This window comes from Megalops cyprinoides, chromosome 8, assembly GCF_013368585.1.
Source record: "Megalops cyprinoides isolate fMegCyp1 chromosome 8, fMegCyp1.pri, whole genome shotgun sequence".
Lineage (NCBI taxonomy): Eukaryota > Metazoa > Chordata > Actinopteri > Elopiformes > Megalopidae > Megalops > Megalops cyprinoides.
The window spans coordinates 5134806-5162224 of record NC_050590.1 but is presented as its reverse complement, the minus strand read 5'-3'; the positions used below and the strand labels follow the sequence as shown (position 1 = coordinate 5162224).

General features: G+C 47.7%; 1 protein-coding gene across 10 annotated transcripts in view; it reads right to left on the bottom strand.

Moving 5' to 3' along the window:
- myo5aa (myosin VAa) overlaps positions 1 to 27419 on the bottom strand; it is a 62203-nt gene that overhangs the window by 1427 nt on the left and 33357 nt on the right. Inside the window, exons 11-39 of one of the 10 annotated variants that reach the window (XM_036534519.1) lie at positions 26928 to 27009; positions 26133 to 26273; positions 25836 to 25961; positions 25312 to 25395; positions 20433 to 20585; positions 20204 to 20301; positions 19822 to 19908; positions 19533 to 19641; positions 18737 to 18948; positions 17790 to 17946; positions 16081 to 16320; positions 15141 to 15389; positions 14428 to 14521; positions 13979 to 14127; positions 13696 to 13809; positions 13320 to 13457; positions 12822 to 12878; positions 12126 to 12353; positions 11959 to 11967; positions 10246 to 10346; positions 8719 to 8775; positions 7411 to 7491; positions 5636 to 5834; positions 3888 to 3981; positions 3628 to 3777; positions 3046 to 3200; positions 2405 to 2494; positions 2154 to 2304; positions 1623 to 1905 (exon numbers count right to left, since the gene is read on the bottom strand). In XM_036534519.1, the coding sequence (XP_036390412.1) occupies positions 1623 to 1905; positions 2154 to 2304; positions 2405 to 2494; positions 3046 to 3200; positions 3628 to 3777; positions 3888 to 3981; positions 5636 to 5834; positions 7411 to 7491; positions 8719 to 8775; positions 10246 to 10346; positions 11959 to 11967; positions 12126 to 12353; positions 12822 to 12878; positions 13320 to 13457; positions 13696 to 13809; positions 13979 to 14127; positions 14428 to 14521; positions 15141 to 15389; positions 16081 to 16320; positions 17790 to 17946; positions 18737 to 18948; positions 19533 to 19641; positions 19822 to 19908; positions 20204 to 20301; positions 20433 to 20585; positions 25312 to 25395; positions 25836 to 25961; positions 26133 to 26273; positions 26928 to 27009 (3888 nt within the window). The other 9 variants (XM_036534520.1, XM_036534527.1, XM_036534522.1 and 6 more) reach the window with 9 other exon arrangements.

Sequence of the window (27419 nt, the reverse complement as noted above, 5' to 3'; positions counted from 1 at the left end):
TTATGAGAGAGATACTGTACATGATCACACACAGAACCCCCTTCGCACTCCTGTTCTGCCCTGGTCCCCCATAGCCATTCTGTTCCCCGTTTCCCCCTAGTTCTTCTGTTCCAGGTTCCTCTTTAGCTATCCTGTTCCATTACATTATGGTCATTTAGTAGATGAGTTACAATTTTATCCATTTGTACAGCTGGATATTTACTGAGGCAACTGTGGGTTAAGTACCTTTCCCAAGGGTACAGCAGCAGTAGCCCACCAAGGAATCAAACCGGCAAACTTTAAGTTACGATTCCTGCCCCTTTTCCCTGTTCCCTGCCAACCTTAGCCATCCTGTCCCCCCTGTTCCCCCTCTATTCCCCTTTAGCCATCCTGTCCCCCCTGTTCCCCCTCTATTCCCCTTTAGCCATCCTGTTCCCCCTGTTCCACCTCTATTCCCCCTTAGCCATCCTGTTCCCCCTCTATTCCCCCTTAGCCATCCTGTTCCCCCTGTTCCCCCTCTATCCTCCCTTAGCCATCCTTTTCCCCCGTTCTGCCTCTATTCCCCCTTAGCCATCCTGTTCCCCCTGTTCCACCTCTATTCCCCCTTAGCCATCCTGTTCCCCATGTTCCACCTCTATCCTCCCTTAGCCATCCTGTTCCCCCTGTTCCACCTCTATTCCCCCTTAGCCATCCTGTTCCCCCTCTATCCTCCCTTAGCCATCCTTTTCCCCCGTTCTGCCTCTATTCTCCCTTAGCCATCCTGTTCCACCTCTATTCCCCCTTAGCCATCCTTTTCCCCCGTTCTGCCTCTATTCTCCCTTAGCCATCCTGTTCCACCTCTATTCCCCCTTAGGCATCCTTTTCCCCATGTTCTGCCTCTATTCCCCCTTAGCCATCCTGTTCCCCCTCTATCCTCCCTTAGCCATCCTTTTCCCCCGTTCTGCCTCTATTCCCCCTTAGCCATCCTGTTCCCCTGTTCCCCCTCTATTCCCCCTTAGCCATCCTGTCCCCCCTGTTCCACCTCTATTCCCCCTTAGCCATCCTGTTCCCCTGTTCCACCTCTATTCCCCCTTAGCCATCCTGTTCCACCTCTATTCCCCCTTAGGCATCCTTTTCCCCCTGTTCTGCCTCTATTCCCCCTTAGGCATCCTTTTCCCCATGTTCTGCCTCTATTCCCCCTTAGCCATCCTGTTCCACCTCTATTCCCCCTTAGGCATCCTTTTCCCCCATGTTCCACCTCTATTCCCCCTTAGCCATCCTGTTCCACCTCTATTCCCCCTTAGGCATCCTTTTCCCCCTGTTCTGCCTCTATTCCCCCTTAGCCATCCTTTTCCCCCCTGTTCCCCCTCTATCCTCCCTTAGCCATCCTGTTCCCCCTCTATCCTCCCTTAGCCATCCTGTTCCCCCTCTATTCCCCCTTAGCCATCCTTTTCCCCCTGTTCCCCCTCTATCCTCCCTTAGCCATCCTTTTCCCCCTGTTCCGCCTCTATTCCCCCTTAGCCATCCTCTTCCCCGTTCCCCCTTATTCCCCCTTAGCCATCCTTTTCCCCCTCTATTCCCCCTTAGCCATCCTGTTCCCCCTGTTCCACCTCTATCCTCCCTTAGCCATCGTGTTCCCAGTCCCCAGCCCCGTTGGGCGGTACCTGATCTGCATCCCTTTGCTCCAGGAGCACATGTCCTTGCGTAGCAGCAGGTTGTTAAGGGTGACAGCGCCAATGATGTAGAACTGCTGCTTGACCACCTGCTTGATGAGCTCCGGGTCGGTGCCGTGCTGGCACATAGTGGAGTGGAAGGAGGTGAGCTGCCGCAGGATGGAGTCCAGCGTGTAGGTGCCCTCGTCCGCGATGCTGGACGTCCTCTTGCGTAGGCCTGTGGGCTTCACACCCGACACGCCCTGGATTGTCTCGTGCTCCAGCATTCCTGAGACTGTGGCACAAACACACACACACACACACACACACACACACACACACACACAAACACACATAAACATTCATGCATGCACACACACAAGATGGAAAGAGAGGGCATCAAATTATTTGTTACTTGCTGTTGCATTATAATACTTGACATGTAGTAAGAGAGAAAATGTGTTCATTTTGTGAAAAATAATACCGTAAGTGTCCGGGAGGCATTAGCAATATCTCTGAAGTGCTGGAGTGCAATCTTCTCACCTATCATTGGCTGCAGAATGTTCTCCATGCACTTGATGAGCTGCTGGTAGATCTGGATGGCCAGGTCACTCAGAACCTGCCTGTACTCGGCCAGATCAAAGTTGGACAGGCAGTGCTCGTTCTGCCTGGGAGTGTTATGCTTCATGAAGGCCTGCAGGGGGAGACACAGAGTGGAGCACACAGGCCATGAGCAGCAGGAAAGCATGACCTGCTGTGCGAAGGCAAACTTTGCAGGATCCGTCTTGCATTACCTCCTCTCCGCTGTACTGCTTCAGACAGTGCAGAAAGCGGCAGGTGTTGGCCAGCCAGAAAGACACTGTTTCAAAGTCGTCCCCTCTTTTCTGTGAGTGAGAAGAAACCAGAATGTCAGAACACCAGAAGAACATCAGAACCCTAATGTCATTTCGAAGACACAAGGCGTAGTCGTTCACAGACACTCTCAAACAGGGGCACTGCTACAGTGCCTGATCCAGGATCAGTTACTCAGGTGAGCCCTCCTAATCTAATGACTCTAAAGGGCCTGCTGTAAATTGCACTGAACAGGCTTGGAAAGGCACATAGTGCTTGCAGTCATGAAACCTCTGCCTTAAAATCCCACAAACCCTCTTTCCTGTTTCCTTACACTTAATACTTTTCCATATTTTAGAAATAAATATAACGACACAGACAGTGATTTCCATATAATTACCAGACCTTTAATACCCTGAACTGATTTGCTCCAAAACAAAAATCAAAAATTAAACACACACAGACACAAACACCACCCCCGTCCTTACACACACCCACACACAGACATTGCCCACACACCCACTCACACCCATCTACACTCATGCACCCACACCCCCTCACACACTCACGCACACACACACACACATACACACGTGGCTTGTACCTTCAGGATCTTCTTGATGCTGTTGATGGTGGAGGTGAGCAGCGTGCGGACCTTCTGGTCGTCGTTGATGTAGTCAGCATGTCGGAGGCACATGAAGAGGATGTAGGCTGGCAGGCCTGGGATGAAGTTCACGGCCACACCCCGCGGTTTCAGCTCTGCAAGACCACAGAACAACACGGGGCGGGGTGACCATGCCATCAAAGTCCTCACTAGTTACATAACAAATGACTTAGAAAATCAACAAGAGATAATTTAAAAGAAAAATTTAAAAGAGATAAACTCCTGATAAATAATGTGGACACACTTAGGTATCCACATTTTTATTACATTTCTGCCAGGTGTGTGAATGTGTGTGTGAAATTTCACTTCAACTTCTATTTAGTTATACTGACATAAGACAAGGAAGCTAGCCGTTTTTTCCAAATGCCGTAACCCTTAATTTTAATTGCTGAAATTCAGTTTTTCCCCCCCTCATAGATCTGAGATGCGAATAATCTGTAGGTCTGATCGAAGCGATCAGATTGCAAAGCCATCAGAGAGCAACCCTATGCTGATGAGAACGCCGCAGTGAGATTCACACACCTAGGATGAGGTTCTTCACCAGCTTCAGCTCATCCTCCTTCTTGTACTCCAGCATTCCCTGGAAGTCCTTCTCCTTGCGGGGGATGTTGACCGGCCGGATGGGCTCGTCGACAGTCTGTCCTGGAGACACGTTCTCGACCTGACCTCCAACTGAGACATTGTGGGAAAAGGAGACCCAGAGAAGCTCACGGTTAAATGCAACAGTCTCTCACTTTAAACTCCAAAGCTGACAGACATCACCGACTGGCATTCAATCTCACCTTCCAGTTCTCCGATCTTCTTTGCAAACACTTTGAGCTGCTTCTTAAGTTTACGGACTGTCTTGTCCTGTTTCTCCAGCTGTTCCATGAGGTCCTGAAAGATGGAGGGGGGAGGGGGTAGAGGGGTTATTCGGCATCCTATTGGGAGTAGTCACAGTTCTTTGCACAGGTAAAATTTGAGATCGAAACAAAAGCCTCTAAGTTTTTAGCACACTGAATTATTTCACAGAGACAGTAAAGCAAGTCAATACTTTCTGATTGAATGTTATTTGGATTCAGCAATCTGTTGGTCTCTCCTAAGAATGAATGATGGAAGCAAAGACTTTCTTCATATAAAAAAAATGGAGCGTGTATAACAATCAAATAAAGATTATTGTCAGGGTCTACTGAAGAAAGCTGTACTTCCATCACCCTGTAAACATGTATTAAGAGCCAGAGTGGAGGCTGATCGGACCACCGTGGGTTAAGAGACAGACAGGACACTGCTGCAGAAATACTGAGAGCTGGACTCGGGTTCGACACGGCTCCCTGAAGCATGCACGTGGAACAGGGTGCTGTTAGTGTGCACACACACTGCCCTCCGACAACACTACATACAACCATCCGTCGCAAAACCAACAGCCGATACTCTTGGTATTTGATGGGGTCTTCGTTGAGCATGTCCTGTGAGGCAGAATCCAGACTCATGAGCGCCCACTCCCCCTCACACTTTACACAGAGCACTTGCATTACAAAATGCACACACTCCAAGGACAAGAGACACTGTCCACAGCATTGTTTTTTTTTCACATTTTTGTTCACGTTCAGCTGGATGTGAATATGTTCTGATGTGCTCCCTGGAATGATCCAAAAAATTTTAAGCGTGTCTTTTTGCTCTTTACAGTACGCATGTCAGGCCTTGGGGATGTCTACTGTCAGCGTGAATGGCTACAGTGAAATACAGTAATATGGTACAGTACATCAAGGTGAAAAGTGCATCTGTCTGGCTGGAATCTCTAAACATCAATATGACTGGTAACAAAACAGGATGGGAGTGAATAAATCGCAACTGAAACAACAAAGGACAGACTACATGTTAAAAGAATACTGTGTTGAGACAGGAATAGCAGATACCCTTTTCAATTTCTTCACTGTCACTCTGTCACTGACAGAGGATCAAGGGAGCTGTGAACAGTGAATATAAAACATGGAGGGGGCAAAGAGGAACTGACAGTGGGCAAAGAGGAGAGGGCGAGAGGGTCAGAGGGTGACTGGGTGAGGGACAATGAGATAGAATGTTTGCATGAGCAGAAGGTGAGATGGTGAGGGTAATGGAAGCAGGTGAAAGAGGATGAGAGGGTGAGGGTAATGGAAGCATGAGGCAGAGGGTGAGAGGGTAATGTAATGGAAGCAGGTGAAAGAGGGTGAGAGGGTGAGGGTAAGGGAAGCAGGCGAAAGAGGATGAGAGGGTGAGGGTAATGGAAGCAGGTGAAAGAGGATGAGAGGGTGAGGGTAAGGGAAGCAGGTGAAAGAGGGTGAGAGGGTGAGGGTAATGGAAGCAGGCGAAAGAGGGTGAGAGGGTGAGGGTAATGGAAGCAGGTGAAAGAGGGTGAGAGGGTGAGGGTAATGGAAGCAGGTGAAAGAGGATGAGAGGGTGAGGGTAATGGAAGCATGAGGCAGAGGCTGAGGGTGAGGGTACTGGGAGCAGGTGGTGAGATGAGCTGAAAGGGCAGGCGTCTCAGAGAGTGACAGCCTGCCAGCGGACCCACCAGGTTCTCGTTGGTGAGCCGGGTGATCTCGTGCTGCAGGCTGGCCTCGATGCGAGCCTCGGGTGGCAGCTGCAGGTTCTGGGCCAGGAGCTGCTGCTGACGGTTATTCTCCTCCTTCACGCTCTGCAGCTCCCCGCGCAGGACCTCCACCTCATTCTCATGGGTCTTCCTCTGTGTCTGCAGCTGCGACTCCAACAGCCTGGGCAACGGAGGGGAGAGGGGACAGAGATGGGGGGGAGAGGAGAGGGGACAGAGATTGGGGTGGGGAGGGGGGGGGGCAGTGGAGGGGTGTAGGGATCCCAGGAAAGAGAGACAGCGTTCAACAACAAAGCCAAGGCCAAGGCAGTGCAAGCAGCAGCTTCGGCCATTCAGCAAGGCACCACAAATGCAAGTAGCAAAGCTGCTGCCCGTCTGGTCCCAGACAGAGACCCCCCTCGGAGCGCTCTTTCAGCCCCGCCTCTGTGCTTTTGCAGCTTATCATCGCCAGCACGAAAGACGCCATCCAAACTCACGGCCATTGCATTTAGCTTTTATCTTCACTACACAGGACATTAACAGCAGAAACATTTTCCAGCAAAAATAATATCAGAAAGATAGCTTATATTTAAAATTGGGAGGGCTACTAATGACAAGATCCCTTAAATGGGTGGGGACAAACTAATACGCAGTGCAGGGTTTGAAGGAGCCCAGACACCATGCTGGTGATACATCACCGCCTTGAATTAAAGCTTTCCAAATGGTAGCATTTTCTCGAACCCACCGCAATTGACAGCAAGACTGCATTGTAGAGTACACTGCTCCTCACTAATTGTTGGACACACAGACAGTGAAGAGGTGACCTTGGGGGAACAGACAGTGGGATGGTGACAGGTTCAAATCCTGGCTGTGTGTGTATATGTGTGTTTGTGTGTGTGTGTGTGTGTGTGTGTGTGTGTGTGTGTGTGTGTGTGTGTGTGTGTGTGTGTGTGTGATGTCATGTGACCATGTGATGAGGAATAATGTTCAGGTCCTCCAGGTGACCTCACTGCTGCCCTGGAAGTTGAAACTGCAGAGATTAAGCAACTGCGTCTCTTGCGAGTTTCCGGCACTGTAAGCACTGTGCATGTGCGGCAGAGTGCACGAGAGCGGGAGTGTGCACGAGTACAGGAGTGTGCACGAGTGCAGGAGTGTGCTTGAGTGCGGGAGTGTGCAGGAGTGCAGGAGTGTGCACAAGTGCGGGAGTGTGTGCAGGAGTGTGCACGAGTGTGTGTGAGTGTGCGGGAGTGTGCACAAGTGTGGGAGTGTGTGCACGAGTGTGGGAGTGTGTGCGGGAATGTGCACGAGTGTGTGTGAGTGTGCAGGAGTGCACAAGTGCGGGAGTGTGTGCAGGTGTACACGATTGCAGGAGTGTGTGCGGGAGTGCAGGAGTGTGTAAGTGTGTGCAGGAGTGCAGGAGTGCAGGAGTGCGAGAGTGAGTGTGTGAGTGCATGAATGAATGAATCAGTGAGTATGTGAGTGCCTGAGTGCGAGAGTGAGTGCCTGAGTGCAAGAGTGAATGAATCAGTGAGTATGTGAGTGCCTGAGTGCGAGAGTGAGTGCCTGAGTGCAAGAGTGAATGAATCAGTGAGTATGTGAGTGCCTGAGTGCGAGAGTGAGTGCCTGAGTGCAAGAGTGAATGAATCAGTGAGTATGTGAGTGCCTGAGTGCGAGAGTGAGCGGGTGAGCGAGAGAGAGCACAGCCCCGCCCTGCTCCTGCCTTGCCCCCTTGCACAGATTTCTGGGAAAGCGCAGTTAACCTGTTAGTCTCCTTTAACCCTTCATAAACCAGGTATAGTTCTCCATCCTCATTCAGCTCATGGTAGTTTGGAGTGGGGGATCTGACAAACAAAAAGAAAACAAGAAACAAAAAAAAAAAACAAAGGAAAACGAAAGAAAAAAGAAGGCAAAATAAAGAGAGGTGAGGGAACAAAGTGGATGAGTGTCGTGAGAACACTATGAGTGGGGCGTTGCCATCTGAGTAACAGGACCAAAAAAGCCCCAGTCTAGCCCTTCTCTAGATGCTATATACTAAAGCACAGAGAGGAGCTAGTCCTCCTCCTTACAGCTTAGAAGTACTTATTCAGTTCAGCAGATTCAACTGCATCAATGAAGTTCAATGCTGAATAACAGAACAAAACACTGAAAACATACAGTTAATGTGATAATTAAGAAAAACAATAATTAATGGAAAAATAATGAAAATATACATGAATCATCACTTTCAAACATGTGCACACACGCACACACACACGGACACACACACACAGGGGTTTTGACTACTAAGATTACTCATGCACATTCCTTTAGTGCTCTTTGCTTGAGGGAGTTTAAATTTGCTCCACACGCAGACCTGACCTACAGTCTCTGCACACAGGACCCTCATGCTGCCATGCTATTAGTGATGAGCCTCTATAGCCAGATACTTTTAACCCTTTAACTGTCCCAAAGTACCGGCTAACGGCACAAATGTTTCCATCATAATAATATCACTGAACTCCACCACGTGGCATTTTATATAGCTTATATAAACGTTATATATTTTTCAACCACATGGTTATTGGGCAGATAAAGGGTTAACAACCTGTCTCAGTAAAGCACGACCCATTTTCAAAGTTTTGACATGTGTGACTGTTCGGAAATCTGGTCTCACTAAAAGGCATGCACATATCTCCCCATCCCCACACACTACTTATACTGCAAGAATGTTAATGTTTAAATCTCTGTAAACCCTGAAAACATCCCAAAATGTGAGAAAAAAGTCCTCACGAAGGCCTGAATGTGTTTCCCACAGGCCACCAAAGTGCGTTTTAGGAAAAAACTGTTAGTGAGAAACGCGGAGAAAAGCCATTCTCTATATTGCAGCGCACCTTAACTTTATGCCTCATTCCTCATGCGCGCGCTAGCGGCTGTCGGCTAGACTCAGCTAGTCTCCCACACCGGACATTTCTCCAGCAGGTTTAAGGTATTGCGCTCTCCGTGCGGACAGCGTGTTCATGCACGGTGCAGAACGATGCCTGCTTGTTTGGGGATGCCCCATCCCCCCCCCCCCTCCCGTCCTCAGTTACCTGACCCTATTCACCAGCTCGTTCACGTCGAGGGGCTTACGCAAAAACTTGGGGGACCTGGACGAAACAGAGAATACAGATAAGAGACATGACGTTCGGTCTTATCTCAGACTGAATGCACAGCCTGGACAGGCAGGCCAGGAAATAAGGGGGGTGGGGGGGGGGTGGGGGGTGGGGAGGGTGGTGAGGTAATCATGTGGAGCACAAGGCTTCGGCCTGGGCAGACGGGGATGAGTCACACGGCTCTTCGTCGTGCGTCACAAGTCGGCCGTGAGGTTTGGCTTTCCAGACCTCAGGCGTTTGCGTGCGTGTCCTGAGAAACTCTGGGAGGCAGAGACATCCAAAAACTCACACCCACATTACATGTCTGGTTTTGGGGCTTTGGAATATGCATGCGATATGCATACAAATGTTTGCTTCCAATCCTGTGTCCAGGTGCATGTGAATGTGTGTAGGTGAGGTGGGGATGAACGTGGGTCTCTCTAGGTACAGCTGGCTACCGAGAAATCAAGGCAGCCAGGGCGTGGCTACACTATGGACAGCAGAAGTGGGCGTGTTTATGCAACAATGCCATGTAATCAAAAAGGAAGTAGCTGACAACATCCACGTTAACAGTGCGATTTCCTGCAAGTGTAAATTATGTTAAAAGTAAAAGAGTTAAATCTAAACATGACCATGTCTTTTTTTCTTTTTTTTCCCCCTGGTATCTGAGCTAGGTAGCTACAACAGAATGATAATGGCACAAAGGAAAAATAACTAACTTCCAATTACTTAACACTATGCAACAATTGATACAAGATGACATTACAATATATCGAGTTGGACCATTTTTTCCAGCTAGCTGGGTATCTGTTGGTACTGTAAGTCACCACATGCTAGTCTTCCGCACTACATGCATACATAGAAGTAGACAGATAGAAAAAGGGGCTTACCAAAGTCATCCCTCTGAGGCTGACTGTAACTCAGCATAACATAACAGGACCATGGTCTCTTTTTTAGACAAGTCCCTGTTCACTGACTCTGTCACACATTAGTTAAAACCGGCTGAATCGAAAGGCGGCGTAACCCAGTTGTCCTTGGTAAGAACTGCACACAACTATGTATGAACACAATAAGATGTATTCTTCTTGCATACGACACTCCTGATGAGAGCCTCTGGAAGGGGACAGGCAATCCTTAGGGGATCTCAGACTCTAGGCATGTTTAGGCCTGAACCACTGCCTTCACGGCTCAGACTGTCAGCAGTGACAGTGTCCTGAAGCGCCCTGTAGTCCTGCTCATAGACCGCTCCCTGGTGCAGGACACGGCACACAAGGAGGAGTCTGCAGTCTGCCGTGCATTACGTACCACTGCACTCAAACTGTAACACATGGAACCTGGCCTGGGGTTGCCACGGAGACTGATGCATAGAACCCAGGGGACAGCCTAGCTGTTGTGCCAGGTGGGAGGGCCCTTAATTAGCCCCCCAGCAGGGTCCCCCATCGCGGCTGCAGGTGTGAGGTGAGCATCTGTTGGAGGTCTGCGTACCTGTTTGTCTCTTTGAGCCCCATGTAGGCCTGGGTGATCTCCCCGGTGTCCTTCATCTTCTTCACATCCTCTGTGTACATTATAGCGTCCGTCATCGTCTCCTGCAGGAAAAGCAGGGCCAACAAAACGCATGAAGCAGCCCAGCCAATGACATGAGGCCTCCACATCACGGCTGACACGAAGCGGACAACCTCGGTGAAACAACTCTTTGATGTTGGCCCTGTTTTTTATAGCAATTACGCATTCACTTTCCATCCCACAGGCAAATTTTGTGAGCTTGTAAAAGGAGAACTCTGATCAAAATTAAAACATTGCATTATTGTCGTCTGACAGACACTTTTATTGGTCCTACCACTATGTTATGCATTTATTTATTTGAAATGTTTCCCCCATTATTACCCAAATATTCATGGATGCCAAGTGAACATTAATCTCTTCCCACTTCAACGACCTCTGCACCCCAGCAGGGCAGAGCAGGGCAAGTCGCATACTACTCTCTGATGCACACAAGCCAATGTGATCACTTTTCACACTACATCTCCCATGGTGCACCAGGAGCCAATAACCAAACACATAATAGGCACAATCCCTTGATGCTGGCCAACTAGCAGGTTTCTGACTGAGACAGTTTGCTCCACTACTCTGATCTTCCAGGGTAGCTCTAATGGTTCACTGTTTAAATCTGAGAGAAAAGTAATACCTTCAGAAGACATCCTGCATTGAAAGGATCATTGAGCTCCAGTTCTAGCTTCATTTAAGTTTCATTTCTGTTCTAAAAGTTGAAACAGTCACCATACACAAACCTCACACTGATGAACTGACAAGTGTTAAATATCCATGAGAAATACTCACAAAACAAGATTTTTGACCAGTAATTTGTTTTACTCTACTGTTTATTCTAATAAAAGTCTTTTGGTGGTACATAGGCTTATGTGACTGTCTTGAGGGTTCAAACTGGCTTCTAAGCTTATAAGACTTAAGATATATCAGAAAATATATCATATTTTAATTTTTGACTTAGGTAATTAGGTCAAAACTGTCATGGCAGTGGCCACAAATTGTTATAGCAATTTATTATAACACATGAATTTTGGATCTGTATCATTTTGAATATACTGTGGAAAAGACTTATTGATACATTAAGCAATGTTCCCTCACAACAAGAACTTTACTCTTCTAACTGAGATATTGGCTTGCGCACTATTGATTTATGATATTTGCCAGCAGGTGGCAATGATACATCGAATTAGAACATGAACTGCTCAAAGCAGAGGCTCGATTCAAACTAGCACCAATGAGCTTCGTCCTCATTTCTGAGTAACAAATTCAAATTTGTGTTCTGTTTTTTTCATTTCTTACACAACATTTAATGAACTTGTTGTTAGTAAGCACTGAAGAATGGACCACTTAATTTCACAAGGCAATGCAGAGCACATTGCAGGAAGACTGAACAGAGGTCACTGCAAAAAGGGAGATTTAACAAGAGACTAGGATGGATTAATGAAATCAGCCTGTAGTGTTAGTCTTATTTCTCATGTAATGATGTCTTTTAAGAGCTGCATCAGCGTTCAGCCCTATTTAACCCCCACAAATCCCATTATCAAAACAAGATCACATCCCTTGATTCACCCCCATTAAAAAGTGGGGATAATTTCATGTAATCCGAGATAACACTAAACCCCTTAACCCAGGCGATGAAAGAATTACAAGTACCTTCTCATCCTGGAAGCAAAGCATTATGGGAGAGAAAAGCAGGAAAAAAACAGAGGCATTAAAAGTACTGTCAGACGGGAGGCGCCTACATACTCAACACCACAACAGAAAAGAATCATTTACATCACTATGGCTCATGCTGAAGTTCTGACCAATCAGATGCTTACCTTATGCTGCATGGCCTCCTTCTGGCTAACCAGCTGAGAGCGCAGGATCAGCACCTCCTCCTTGCGCACCTCCAGCTCCTCAGTGGAGGCGTTGAGCTGGTCCAGGAGCACCTTGTAAGCGGGAGAGCCCGGTGTGGCCTTGTCGGCGCCGGCGTTCTCTGCCAGGGACTGCCTCATCTCGTTTAGGTCGTGCTTCAGCTTCTTGTTCTCGGACTCCAACTCCTGGCGCTAAAGGGGTGGGGTCAAATGACATCACTCACCCACAGTCCTGCCACGTAATCATGTCTGATTTCTGCTATCCAATCACAGTGCCGTATGCTCCTGCCTTGTTATAAACTATTCTGCACTCATCTAGGTTCTAGATTCTAGAATCTAGGCTCTAGATCCTCACTTTCGGCTCACCGTCATGTCCAACAACTCTGTAAGAACATCAATGTGCTGTGCAAGGCAAAGTTTTCCATTAAATGAACTGAAGGCTTGGGGAACTGCAGTGAAAGTACACCAGTAACCACAACTGACAGGCAAGAGCCCACTTAATTTGCCAGATCAACTTAGGGGCGAAATAGGAAAGGATTAAGCTGTGAGCATTTGGGGAGCTCCCCTCTAATGAACTAAAGCTGACCGCAGGGACACCTTGGTCTGAGAGGACCCTTCTGTGGTCCTCGTAACAGAGGCCACCTTCTGTTTCCAGTTTACCTTGAGCGACTCGTACTCCAGCTCTGCCCCTCTGGCCTTCTTGTGTTCCTCATCATCCTAGTGATGGAGAGAAGATGAGAACATGAGAGGGAAACATACAATATATATACAATATAAGACACAGCTTTCGGCTGGCTGCTGCAGCCTAGGCAAGCTAAGCCATTCACATAAGACTTCATTAGCAAAACACAACCACACACGAACCACGTGCAACAGCGCAAACCTTTCCTGTTTGCTGCGGTCAATGTTACTTTTACAAGTGGAACTTCATGCTGACTCTTCTTTGCAAATGGCAGGTAAACAACAGAGAGAGAGAGAGACAGACAGAGAAAGAGAAAGTGATAAATATGAAAAGAGACAGAGAGAGGCAGAGAGAAACAGGGGGAAGGACAGAGAAGGAGTGAGAGGGAAACAGAGCCAGAGAAAAAGAGAAAAAAGAAGGACATAGAGACAGAACAAGAGAGACAGAGACAGAGACAGAGAGTGTTTCTCCTGTACCCTGGCTCTGGCTCGTTGGAACTGTTCCTCTCTGGTGTCAAGCTCCTTCTGCAGTGCTTGCTTCTCTTGCTCTAGCTCGGTCACCCTCTTCTGGAGCTTGAGGAACAGGGACATGTCCAGTGCCGCCTTGGTCACGTCCTGAGGGGAGGGCAACACACCGCCACAGGAATCAGGACGTGGCAGACGATGAGGAGGGGAAGAGGAAGACGAAGGGTATCAAAGGAGATGGACCAGAGCCTCTCAGTAATTTTAAACTTATGTGTCTAAAAACAGCCTGGTTGGAAGGGCTCTGTTCGAGGGGGACGGCCATGAGAAGAAGAACTCTGCGTTCAGAAGGGGAAAGGTAGGTTGTCAATCCCTTTGTCATGCCCCTCACCTCTCCTCCACGTGAGCTTTCCTCTGACTCGGCGAACTCCGAGTTGTAGGTGCATTCTGATTCGTTGCTGCTGTGGGTGGAGTCTGTTCTCCTGTGGCCTGGCTTTGGGACATGCTGAAAAGAAGACAAAACAGAGCCACGACAACTCTTTAGCAGCTAAAACGGACCAAGGGGTCTGCCAGCCTCTGAAAATAATAATAATAATAATCATCAGCAAACATGCACTTATGTGACATATACGAAAGAATGCAGAGGTTTAGGGGACTGAGACCAGGCCTCTCACCACAGTCAGGGTGATCTCCTCCTTCAGGTCGTCGTAGCGCTCCTCCAGACGCAGGTGCTCGGTCAGAAGGTTCTGGTAGCGTGAGCGCTCCTCGTTCAGGTCGTTCTCCAGCTGTTTGGTCTCCTCCTGCAGAGCCTTGGCCATTTTCTCTGTTAGAAGGTTGGGGCAGGGGTAAAGCACCCACAAAGCGGAAATTTCTACCGCGATGGATATCTGACAGAAATGGTTTGGACATGCTGGACAACTATAATCCCCTTTTCAGTGGACTTTGGTAGATACTGTGCTGTGTACTGGTGCTGAGTATTGCTAAGAACCTACTTAAACCATTTTCGCAGGCTGTTCAGAGCTAAAACAATACTATGACACTCCAACCAAGTTGGGGGAAAGACATTTATCAGGTGAGTTACGTGTTGAATTATGTTTGGGGGAGTCCGAGGGGGAACATGTACCCGTCATCTGCTGGCTCTGTTCCTGGATCAGTCTGTTCAGATCGTCCTTCTCGCTCTTCAGTAGGTTGTTTTGATCCTTCAGCTCTGTCACCATCTGCGAGAAGCAGACAGCACAGAGTTACATTCCAGCCTAAGCCGCGGTTCCAACCCTGCACCATCCATCTGTCCCGTCCACAACACCCGGGGAGTCAACATTTCAACACAAGCATCTCTCCTGCGGGGTTACTATAGACTCATAGCTGTGAACATCAGAAGAAACTGTGCTAGATTGAGGGAGACCACAGCCCGACACAGGCAACCAACACTCTGCTACCAAAAGCACTGGAATGACTAGTCAGGGTGTTTCCCCAGAGTTCACCACTCTATTCCCCAATCTACACAGGGGCCTATGTCTATCACCACTACAGGTGCAGCTCTCACCTGCTGGCCGACACCTGTCTCTCTGCCAACCTTGTATCAAGCTTCCACTGGTGTCCCCTGGCTCCTAAATCGTGACACGCACATACCACGGGCATTGGAGTACAGCGCTCGGAGCATCGTATATCAACTCTACAACTGATGGTGAGCTGCAACTCTTCAGCATATAAGAGGAATACAAGTATGGGGGGAATATCTGGTCATAAGGTGCACAACAGACAACAACCCTGCTTTAACGGGTGTTCGCAGGTAAGGGGCGACACCACGAACACCCTGGAACCCCCCCCCCCGCCCACCTGCTCCATCTCGTCGCGGTAGGTCTCGGCCCACTCCTCGATCACGCTCTTCTCGTTGCGGGTGGCCTCCAGCTCCTTGCGGAGCTGCGCCAGCTCCTCCAGCAGGGAGGTGACGCGGTTGGCGTTGTTGCGGCCCTCCTCCTCCGAGCTCCGCAGCCGCACCACCTCGCTGCGCAGCCTCTCGCTCTCCGCCGAGTACGAGATCTCCAGCCCGCTCAGACGCTCGCTCATGGCCTTGTTCTCTTTGTTCTGCAGAGACACACCACCACCCCCCCGATAATGGCTGTTACTCTGAGCAATGCCTCGGGGGGCTCTTCCAACATACCATGGCCCTGTCTGTGTTTGTACTGGCAGAACGCGGGCCTGGTAAAGATTTACACCACACATGCCAACAGGCAGAGAGAGAGGGGGAAATCCACCAGAGGGTACGGGTGACAGTGTCTATAAACTGCCTGGACTCTGTGAAGCTACTGGCTAACGAAACATCAGCTAAGCACAACACACAAAAACTGCACTTTCACAATCTGATACGCAGCGAAACATTTTGATAGAGAAGAGCAAAATGGAAGCCGGAAAAGCTGAATGAAACTAAAAATACTCAAAGAACAGCAGGGTCACTCCCTGACCATTTATTAAAGTTAATTATTTACAGCTTTGTCAAAGGTCAAATTATAAGTGTAACTGTATGGTGTGACTATAGCAATAAGTCTGCCAAAAGACAAATCGTAATAAAGGTAACTGTAACTAATTCTAACCAACAAAGCATAGTCTATAGCGCAAAATAATATTACTCATGAACTGCCTTTTTTTCTAGTTTAAGCAAACACACATCTACTTTCTAACAGTATCGGCATTAGGGATGAACCCAAAAGTAAGGAAAGGCAGGCGTGGGGTACGGATGCCCCCCCCTCCGTGCTCCGGGTCGCCGCGGGAGCCGCACCTGCTCGTCGATCTTGCGCTGCAGTTGCATGATCTTGTTCTCCATGCCGATGTTGAGCTTCTTGAAGTGCTCGACGGAGCGCGCCTCGATCTTCAGCTTCTTCAGCTCGCGCTTGGCCCGCATGCGCCGCACGCAGCACTGCAGGTGGATGATGGCGGACAGGGTCCTCTTGTACCAGCAGCGGGCCAGCCAGCCCCTCACGTTCTTCTGAAGGATGACCACCTTGTGCTCGCGCAAGAGCTGAGGAGAGAGATTGGGGGGGGGGAGGGAGTGGGGTTAGAGAAAAAAAACGAACTCCCTATCAGTCGCCAACTGTGAAAGGTGCGAAGCGTGGGTTTCTCCAGACCTTTCTTCTCCGGGTCATCTCGCGATTCGGCCTTTCATAAAACACACTGGCTCTCTCCCTACTGACACCCAAGCCATGGTGAGTGACCCACCCACAGCCACACAACAGACCAGGACAGAGAGAGAGAGAGAGAGAGAGAGAGAGAGAGAGAGAGAGAGATAGAGGGAGAGAGAGCCGCGACCAGAGACAGCTGCCACTGTCTGTCAGCGGGGCAGTCCCTGAATTCACAGGCTGCTGGCTCAAAGTCACGTTAACACTCCTCTATGCCTCACAATGGTGCATGCATTAAAATGCAAGATGGCTAGTTTGCCACCACAGAGTTGAGGCACTCATTGTGTTAAGATTTCAGCCTAAAGTCAGACCCTTCCCCTGGCATCCAGGCAGCCTGTACTTCCACACTGGGTTCACAGGACTGAAAGTGATATGAGATCGACATGTCTCATGCCTCCAGTGATTCATGGAGGGACAGGGTGTGTTAATTTTAAACTGAGGTACAGATGCCAATATAGTTGCTAAATTTTATGTTTGACAGCTTTCTTGTCCTGTAAAATGAGGTTACACAACAGTCAATGGGAACAATGCATCTACCCTTTTGGAATGACAAATTCGCAATGACAATTAGCACACTGTCATTAACACTTCAAGTCAGTGTAAAGCTAATGGCTAGCCATCCATCTGTTCTCTGAAAGCACGTGTCAGGCCCATGCTCTTGCGCAGTGAGGACACTGATTTAGGAGGTGCCTTAATCACAATGACACTTATAGTGTGGAAACAAGAAGCTGGGTTCCCAAACCCCCTGAACAAAATTACAACCTGGTTCTCTCTGACAATCAGTTCAACCCTTAGTTTTAATGGCCGATGCACACTGTTATGACGTCAGGAGTTATAGTCTGCTGGGGCCGCTTAGGCAATTTAAACCTTGAGGTGGGCTTTCAGATAATGTGCTGTCTTTCCACTCCTCTTTGAGAACAGAGCATGTGGGACGGTCTGACCTAAAGGGACTAATCAAGAAAGCATGTAACAGGCACCTCTCAGGTCATTACAATCACCAAAATTAAGGACCCCTAACTCTTTCAGGACTTTAAGATCCGAAAAAGGCGCTACATAAATTGAGTCCATTATCGCCATCACCATTAGCAGAAGAAGCCACATCAGACACGGTAATGGCAACAGTGTGGTGCCGAGGTGAGCAGCAGGGCTTATAACCCTTTCCTGGGAGTGTTGCTAGGTCCAGACCTGTCTGCTGTTGGTTCCTGGTGTCTTGAGCAAGGTACTCAACCCACACAGCTGACCCAGTAAGCACTCAGCTGTGTAGAGGTGCATGATGGGTAAGCTGCCGTGTGACGCCGTTCGCGTGCCTTACCGCCTGGTAGTGCTGCCTGGCCATGTAGGCCCGCAGGATGCACTGAATGATGAGGGCGGCGGCCTTCTGGCGGCGGTACCGCTTCCTCTCCACGTACATGCGCTGGAACTTCTGTATGATGATGGCGGCTCTGGTGCGACGCAGAAACATGGCGAGGCTGAGAGGCGGGAGGGGAGAACGAAGGAGAGGGAGAGGAGCGAGAGGGGGTGGGAAGGAGAGAGAGGGTGGGGAAGATGGAGAGGAGAAGGAAGATGGAAAGAGAGGACAGAGAGGAGGAAGAGGATGAGGAAGAATAGGATGAGGAGGGAGAGAGAGGACAGAGAGGAGGAAGAGGAGGGAGAGGAGGGAGAGGAACGACAGAGAGGATGGGAAGGAGAGAGAGGGTGGGAAAGATGGAGAGGAGAAGGAAGATGGAGAGAGAGGAGGGAGAGGAGGGAAAGGATGAGGAAGGAGAGAGAGGACAGAGAGGAGGAAGAGGATGAGGAGGGAGAGGAGGGAGAGTAGGGAGAGGATGAGGAGGGAGAGGAGGGAGAGTAGAGAGAGGGAGAGAGAGAGGTCAAAGAACAAGCACTTGTTTTTCACACCTCATTTTCTGAAACAGCAAACACCAGTGAGCTCTACCTGCAACAGGCTGGTCAATCTGTTCACCAGAGCAAAACTCTGGAGAGAGCTGCCCCAAAATAACAGTTTTAGAGCGGACAAAAATGATGTAGTTACAGAATTTTCCCACCAGTGTACACGATACAAGACAGAGTTTTCTCTCTTAATTGTTTACGTATTTGATCATCTACTAGTGATTGGCATGGACAGCCGTGACTGCAGCTGACAAAGTTGCTACTGGACGACTGAAGCTGAAGAACAGCTGTGATAGGACTCTGAGTAAAGCATAAGCAGTCGTGATTGGTTCCTGATTGAAGAGGGCGGGACGGGAAGGCCCTTCCCCTCACCATCGGGCCTGGTATCCCCGCACGTATCTCTGGATGGTGATGGCGGCGCTCTTCATGCGCAGGTACTTCTTGCGGACCAGCCAGCAGCGGATGGTCTTCTGGATGCGGATGCAGGCCGCCCGCAGCTTGTCTGCTCGCAGCTTCTCCAGGTAGGCCACCTGGCCCGCGCGGAAGAAGATCTTGGTCTTGCCAAACTGGTACTTGTCCTGGTCCTGCAGACAGCGGGATTGCAAGGGTTGAGCATCGTATTAGCAATGCAACAAGGTTATTTGCATTTTTTGCACCAGCCTGATCATATAGGCATGAGTTAATTAAATCTCAGTACGGCCTCTGAAACTCTCGTATCCGAGAGACCCCACTGGCTGTGTTGCTGAGTGGTCTCCGTTCCATCTCAGCTACCAAACCTGCATATCCAAACCTCTGAAAATCGGCAGTTGAGAGAGATTCACAGGTTTTAAAGAGCTCCCTGTGTTGTCACAAAGCTTTTGATGCCATCTGCTATGATTGAGTGTACAGATAGTGGGTGAGCCAAGCAGATCTGAGAGCACTCGAATGGATCTGCCAAATACACGGTACTTGCCATAAAAAGCCTCATGCTTTCAGTGAGGCACTTAGAGCTAACACAGTGTTCAGAGGAAGGTGAGAATGTGCACGCATCCACAGGATGGATTTTCGCAGATCCTGGCTCATTAAAATCACTATGCAACAGTTAATTAACTTATCGATCAAAGGTCTGAATTCACCCTGTGGGTTTCTGGTTTGCCGGGCACTGCTTGAAGCCCGTTTCCCCTCCTACCTGGACCAGCTTTTCCAGAACGTTTTTGCAGGTGAGCTTCTTGTCTGACAGCACGTCCTTCTGCTTCATCAGAACCCGGTAACGACTGAAGAACTCCTGATAGGTCCACCTGTTGCCAGGGTGACAGTGGAGCATTAAAACACACTGGAGCAGACTCATCATCTGCTGTGGCCTATAAGCGTGAGCAGATCCAAGGGTGGGAGGGTATGGAGCAGCTAGGATGATATGGATCTGGATGGGTAGTGTGATAAGGGTGAATGGAAGTGGGTGTGGCTAGGTGAAGTTGTACCTGGATGGGAAGCCAGCCGCTGAGATCCGGATGGTCTCCAGGACACCACAGGCTCTGAGCTGCTGGACTGCCCTCTTGGGGTCAAACCTGTGGGGAGAATCACACCCCATCTGCCTTAGACCTCTGGGAACATCATTTCAACCAGTACAAATATCCTGGAAAATAATCTTAGGTCATATCCTTCTGCAGCATTTGTAAAGAGAGATATTGCCCAGGTTGCGCTGTGTGGTACAGAGGTATTTCTGCATTGAAAAGAGACACCGAGCACTCCTCCTCACTTGCCACACCAACCCCCCCCCCCATGGCTGGCCCTGACTGGCTGACCTCAGCACGCCTGGTGGACCAGAGCAGAGGAAAAAGAGGAAACTGAAGGCCCGCTCACGTGAAAGGGAACTTCAGGTCGTTCGGCTTGATACAGCGCACGTAGTGGGGAGTGGTGGCATTCAGCGTTTCCATCAGCAGGTGCAGGGAGTTCCGGAACTGCAACAGAAGAGAGGAGCGTGCACTTTAACCAATCACCGCACAGCACAGTCCACAGCGTCCCCTCACCCAGCTGAACTTCTCCAGCCTACAGACTGAGTTATCACTGATAGTCAGGAAATGCTCCTCACCTGCAGTCCCACTGTCTTCTTGTGCTCCTTGCTGGACTGGCCAGGGCGGGTCTTGTCCGGTTTGACGCTGAGTCTGGTGCGGCCACCAGGGGGCGCACCTGTCGGGCTTGTGGCCTTGTCCTCATCCTGGAACAGCTCCACCAGCAGGTCAAACTGCTCCAGCAAGCAGGAATGATGTATGGGTCAGACCACCAATCACCAGCTAGTCTATCAACTATTCTATGCTATTACGCTATCCTACAAATGACTGTCTATACTTTGTAACTTCCAATCTCATTTTGTTAACGAGTCATTGATATTTTTTAAGTTAGTCATTTTATGCATGTCTGTACAACCCAACCCACCCTCCCCCGGCCCCCGCTACGTGGGAGATACAGGTTTTCTTCCACAATATACAATACTGTCATCATAAACAGGAGAAAAGACGGTAGGCACTGTCTCAAACCAGTTTGTCGTGTTAAGTGTTAGAGACAGTGGAAGAGTATCATTAAGTTGTTAGATAGAAAACACGGAGAAACCTTCAGGAGCTCATTATACCTACAAGAGACAACAGCATAACCACACATAGATGATCGGAGAGGACCCAACACTACTTTTGTTTTGTACTGTACTGCTTCAGCAACATGCTTTTTATCCTCTCAGCAGCGTAAAGCAGGACAGCCACGACATGCTGAGGGACAGGCTGGCAGCCCTCTACCACCCCGACCCCAGCACCCCCACCCACCCCGCCCACCCAAACCCAGGTATCGCGTTAGCCGGCATGCACCCTCACAACGTGGTTGTGTTCACAGGGATCCGCCCCGCACAGCAACTGAGCAGATTCAGATGTACTCAATGCCCTACCTGGAGGGGCTGAGAGAGGGCTGAGAGAATGAGGGTGTGTTCAAATAAGGATGCAGAATCTGAACAGAACTCTGATGACTTGCCCGCCTCCTAATTATGTGGCACACGTAAACATGTAACCGTAGCATGATGCAAGTGGGAATGCGGAATTTTGAGAGTTTCATCAGAAAAGTTCCGTGTTCTGTGTTCTAGTTCTAACCAGTCCTTAATTCTCCGCAGTTTCTTTCATTAGGGGAAAAGGATTTAAAGCAGATGCCACACAAATCCTGTATGCTGTATGGGTACATGGATTTAACCATCTGTGTCCACTGTCACAAACACATAAATGGGGACTTCCCATCATGGTGCAAAAATATGAAATTTCCATAAGTATTAATGAACTACCAAAGTAACTTTTCCACAGTGGCTCCTTTTACTTGCTTCCACACACAGATGATGTATCAGGCATTGTATGACCCACATTGTAACATTACAGTGGTTTGGAAAATTCAGACTTTAGGGTCCAAACCCAAACAAAATACATGTGAAGGCCTTTCTTAATACAAGCCTAACCCCGACACAGTAAGGATCATTGAATCTGCACCGGCTGCACCTGCTGGCTCCATCCAAATGAACACCACCTGTGCCTCCAAACAGCTCAGTAACCATGGCGATGCAGATACTCATGGAGGGTGGGGCACATGCCCGGTGAGTGGGTTAGAGATAGAGAGAGAGAGAGAGAGAGAGGGAGAGAGAGAGAGAGCAGGTGAACCAACATGGCCGCACTACGTGAAAGCACCGCTTTACCTTCTGCAGAACAAGGGTTGTCAAGGAGGGGGAGACAACAAACACCAAGGAGTGGAGGAATGAACAAAAAAGAAGAATAAAATTAAAAATGCAAAGTGCAAATTATATAAAGATATACTTGACTTTATATAATGCATACAACACCCTTAACTTTCACACAAACAAACAAGGAAAAAAAGTAAACAACCTAGCTACCAAATATCATCAGCACACCCTCAATGAAAAAGAGACAAGGCTCAGGTGCATGCAGACAGCATAAAGCTTTTGAGCTTTGATATATCTGAAGTCCTAGAGTCAATACTGAAAGAATTTAAGGACGCTTTAGATGGTCGTTCTAACAGTTTGGCCATCTTCCCAATAAAAAGAATCAAATTCCAGAAACAAATCCACCCTTTCCACATCTTGATTGCCTCAGGTTAAACCATAACCAAAATGCGCTGGTCCGAGGTAGCTAGGTCACAGGGTCTAAACTGAGGAAAACGCACAGTAGCAACTAGGCATGTACTACTGTATACAATGGCATGGAAAATGAAAAAAAAATAACCATGGCTGGGTGTATAATGGCCTTGTTTCTTCACGTTAATATTTGGTATTAATGGTGAATTATTCTAATCCAGGTTAACAATTCTAAAAAAAAGCACTAACTATCAGACTCAATCAGTGAAGTGAAGGCAGAAAGCTTACATATGTTATGGGTTAGCTAAACACTGTTCAAACCCTTACCGCACAATGTTTCTGCCAGACCCATTTACAAAGCTGTTCTCTATAAAAGAATGTCACACAGAGCGGATGGGCTAGGAAGAGGTTTTGTTTACCATGAATATTCAGTAATGAACAACACAAGGACTTGGACACTCTGATGAACAGACACCCTTAAACATTCAGCTTCTAGATTACAAACTGCAATGGCAGCCTGGAGGAAAACTTGACACACCCCCCACAAGCAATAAGAAAACACTCCTCTGATAAATTTTAAACACAATCATGACTCTCATTTCACAGAGTGGGAGCTTTGACACAAGGAGCAGCTTCACCACAAGAGGGAGCAGAAGGAGCAGAAAAGAGAGAGAGACAGAGAAAGGAGAGAGAGAGAGAGAGACAGAGAGAGGAGAGAGAGAGAGAGAGGGAGAGACAGAGAGAGGAGAGAGAGAGACAGACAGAGAGAGGAGAGAGAGACAGACAGAGAGAGAGGAGAGAGAGGGGGGAGAGAGAGAGACAGAGAAAGGAGAGAGGAGAGAGAGAGACAGACAGAGAGAGGAGAGAGAGAGAGAGAGAGAGAGAGAGGGAGAAAATGGAGTGGCCTCCTATTCAACAGCCACCGTAAGGAGTTAACTGTGTAGTAGTTAACCACGTTGTAGTTTACTGTGTAGTAAATAAGGTGTTGTGGTTGACAGAAGTGTATCCATCCAAGTTATCCAGTTATCCACTCATCATTGATATTTCGGAGCACTTGCCCTGTTCTTCGAGATCCTGATGTTTCCTGTTTTTATAAGTCTCTGGGTGACACGCAGCACCTGCCTCTTCCTCACCCTCCTCTGCCTCACTGATGACTGGCTGCTGATCACCCGTTTGCAGGACACAACCAATCAGTGCAGAAGAAAGCTGACCTTTAGCTGCACTTCACTCGTGCTGCCTTGCAGTAGACCTTTCTTTCGCTCACTGATATCTTGTAACTGCGCTGGCATGACAAGCTTGCTGTCGGGATTACAGGGAGTGCCGTTGCCTCTCAATTTAAGAGAGGAGGCCCGGTCTGAGAGTTGCTTATCACGCTCGTCAAGGAAGGTCAGTCTGCCTGAAGTAAAGAGGAGGAGAAATAACTTGTTTCCATTTCACCTCGCATTGCAGCTGGCTAAGGACGGAGACTGCCAGTTATAATACTATCTTGCCAAACTCCAAAACACTATCAACTGAACTGAATTACTGGGAGGCTAGTCAGCCATCTACGACTCTACGGTAGCACAGCTAACATTAGCTAGAGACCAACACTTTCATCATCTAACTATATCCTAACTGTGCATGGCTACGTCTGCACCTTGAATAAAGCGATCAGAGAATACGTTACACAATACTGATGGCTGGAACTCCTGTTTCTCCCTCTGAGAGAACTCTCTCAGCTTATGTTTCTGGTCCCTCATTTTTTTTCTAACAACGTGTTCATCATTTTTATGTAGATCTGACAGCTAAAAGCTGACAGCTACATGTTTTTCGGTTAGCCAATGTTAGCCTATATTCATCCAGTTGGTGGCTCTTGCTGGGACTGTGGTCAGTTGAATTGAAAGTCTTGCCTAAACACACACAAACACTGTTAACTGGTGCAGGTCCTCAGAATTAATTAATCAATCTAATTGGCTTCTTTCAACAATCAAAAACCTTATTTAAGTAAAGAATTGACATGCCAAGTCAGAGCGGTCTCTTGGTGGGAGGTGCGTTCAATAATGATTGAATGGGTTTTCAGTGAATTGTTTCCTAGCAGGGGGAGTGAAGGCATTATTGTACACTTGAACAGTTGGTAATGTGCTCTGCAAGCAAGCTAACAAGATGTATGACTATGTCTTATTCAAGTTAGTGTGAAGAGAAGTCTAGTTTTAGCCAGACAATTACCTTACCTAACATCTTACTGAGTTCTTAGCTAGCTTAGTTTAATTCACCCCTTAATTTGTAAAGTTTAATTCCTAAACCATGGATTCAGTATCAGCACCTTTGTTATACAATGCATTTCAGAAATGCATTACATACCATACACTGAATACCTTTCTTTAGGCACAATTCATAACTTCACACACATACCTTTGATGTCAAGGTCTTATGAAAGTCTCAGCTCACAAAAAGGGTGAATGCCTAAGTTTGTGAATTCTTCAGAAGAGAAAGTTTCTGCATGCTGCCTTGTTCATACTGAGGTAAAGTAAAAGCAACTTCCTACTGCAACAACAATTAAGAATGAACAGCAGATGGTGCTGTTTCCCTTGACCTTTATAGTGCGGCAGCCGCTTTTGAGGTCATGCATCTGAATCAGGCAGGATTCACACTAATACACATTTCAACGCTCCGGTACTAAAGGGATGCTTCCTGTCAAAATAACACTGCTATGAATCCTAATATGTAAAGATTAATAAATTAAAAGTCTGAAATACAACTTTCCTACTGAGAACCAATCAGGACATTGTCTCTCATTCATACCAGTTCAGATTTGTAGACAAGCACTGATTCCACAAAAGCCACAGAGGACAGTGTGATTGCAGACAATACAAACCTTGCTTGCTTTCAATACAGTGATCTGCTCCTCATTAACAGTGTCTTTATTTTTCTCCAGGAATCCTTCACACTGATATTCCACCTGATGAGAAAGCAAAGAGGGAAAAAAAAAGAAAAAAAAAAATCATTTTGCAAATCAGGTGACCCAGATTCATAGCCCACATGGAGAGTGAGAGAGAGATGAAGAGCGTTGATGATGAGACCCGCTCTGGGTCTGGGGGCCTGACTCTTCCAGAAAGTGTGAGTGATGCTCAGCACTGTCACAGCCAAACAGGCTTTACCATTGATCTAAAGACCAATGAACAGTACTCCCAAAACAGAGACTACAGCAGCAATGTGACCTGGAATCCTCTGTACTTCAGAGAGCATAAAAATGGTGAAAAAGGAAGGACACACTCGTCTCCTCTAAACTCGTGATGCACAGAGGCCTCCATAATCAGCCCTGCTGAAGAATGGAAAAATGACACGGTTGAATACACCTGAGAAATGTCCGCAAACTGGAAAATATGCAGCCACACCAACCTTGTCTGCGAAGTGCTGGATGATAAAGGCCTTGTTGGACATGCGGGGTTTCTCGAAGAGTGGGCAGGTTTTCAGGTGGGTGTTGTACAGCTTCTGTGCCCAGCTGTCATCTGATCCCTTGGGCATCTGGAGAGGGCAGGAGAGGTCACAGGCAGAGAAACTGAGATACAGTATCAATAATACACAACCTGCCAATACCGACTAAAAGGCAACAGAAACTACCATCGACATAAGATATATCATACCCAGATAAATGGTCAACTCTGTGTGTGTGTGTGTGTGTGTTTGGAACCATACCCTGCACTCTTCATCCAGAAGGTCCAGTACCCCCATTTTGGCCTCTATCAGGTTGATACAGGGCTGATTGTCATAGAAATCAATCAAGGTCCATGGAATCTGTTCCTTCATATACTCCTCCTGCTCCAGCTTGAAGACGTGCTGAAAGATCAGGGAATAAGGTCATGGACCACAACCTCCCCAGGTGATAGCCATGTCCGCACAAGCTCAAGACCCCAAACAAGTGAAGCCTCAGGGTTGCCTGTCACTCAAGGTCCAATATTTAACATAACAATGACGCTGCTGGTCCTTTGCTGGAACGCTTTGCTCAAGAGTGGATACAGAATTAATATTCCTTTGCATTCCTCCATTTCATTTGCATGCACACAGGACAACTATCCATTATTGCCCTTTGCTGTTTATTACAGACAGTGTCCCACACTGTGTAATATTAAACTTACAGTACACAACTCATAGGCTAAGCTCAAGGAAATGGAAAATGCCCCATTTCTAATAGCAACATGTTTCTAAACTCCACTGTGACACAAACTGCTGAATACAATCAGAATTTCCAGACACATGTAAACCTGTTGTTATCAAATTATTTCTGCACTGGTGATGCTTGTGTGCTGCAACCTGCCTGACAACATTTTCAAAGCATGCAGAGTTACTGAACTGCAGCAAATGCTTAAAGGCAGAGGCTAAAGACTGCCATCCTGGTGGTGACACATGACTACTCAGCATATCAACCATTTCTTTTAACAGCAGGCAGAGACTGGAAAAACTCACTTCAAAAAGGTTGTATAAAACTCTCACCATATTAAACTGCTGTTGCAGCTTCTCATTGGCGTAGTTAATACAAAACTGTTCAAAGCTGTTGATTTCAAATGTTTCAAACCTGGCGGGGGAAAAAAAACAATCAACATTTGCATGTGAAATGCAACACTGTAGTCTGGTGATGAATGAAGAGGGGACGCTAGCATGTCCTGCCATCAGCATCAACTGTTAGCATGTCTATCAATGTGCCTTGTGGATTTAGAGCTTTAATAACCAACTTCACAGTAAAACATACATATCATCTTCTTCTCATAATCTTCATTTTTCTAACTACAAGAATAGGGATACAAACTAATTTGAAATCTTTGTTATTTTAAACCCCACTTCATTTACACATAAAGCCCAGAATGCACTGCTCCACCTCTCCATCTTCAGTTTGCAGAAGATATTAGTCAAATTGTCGTTACTCATTCTTTAAATACTCTTCTTGATCACTTAAATGGCTAAATACAGTATCCACAGACTTGACTG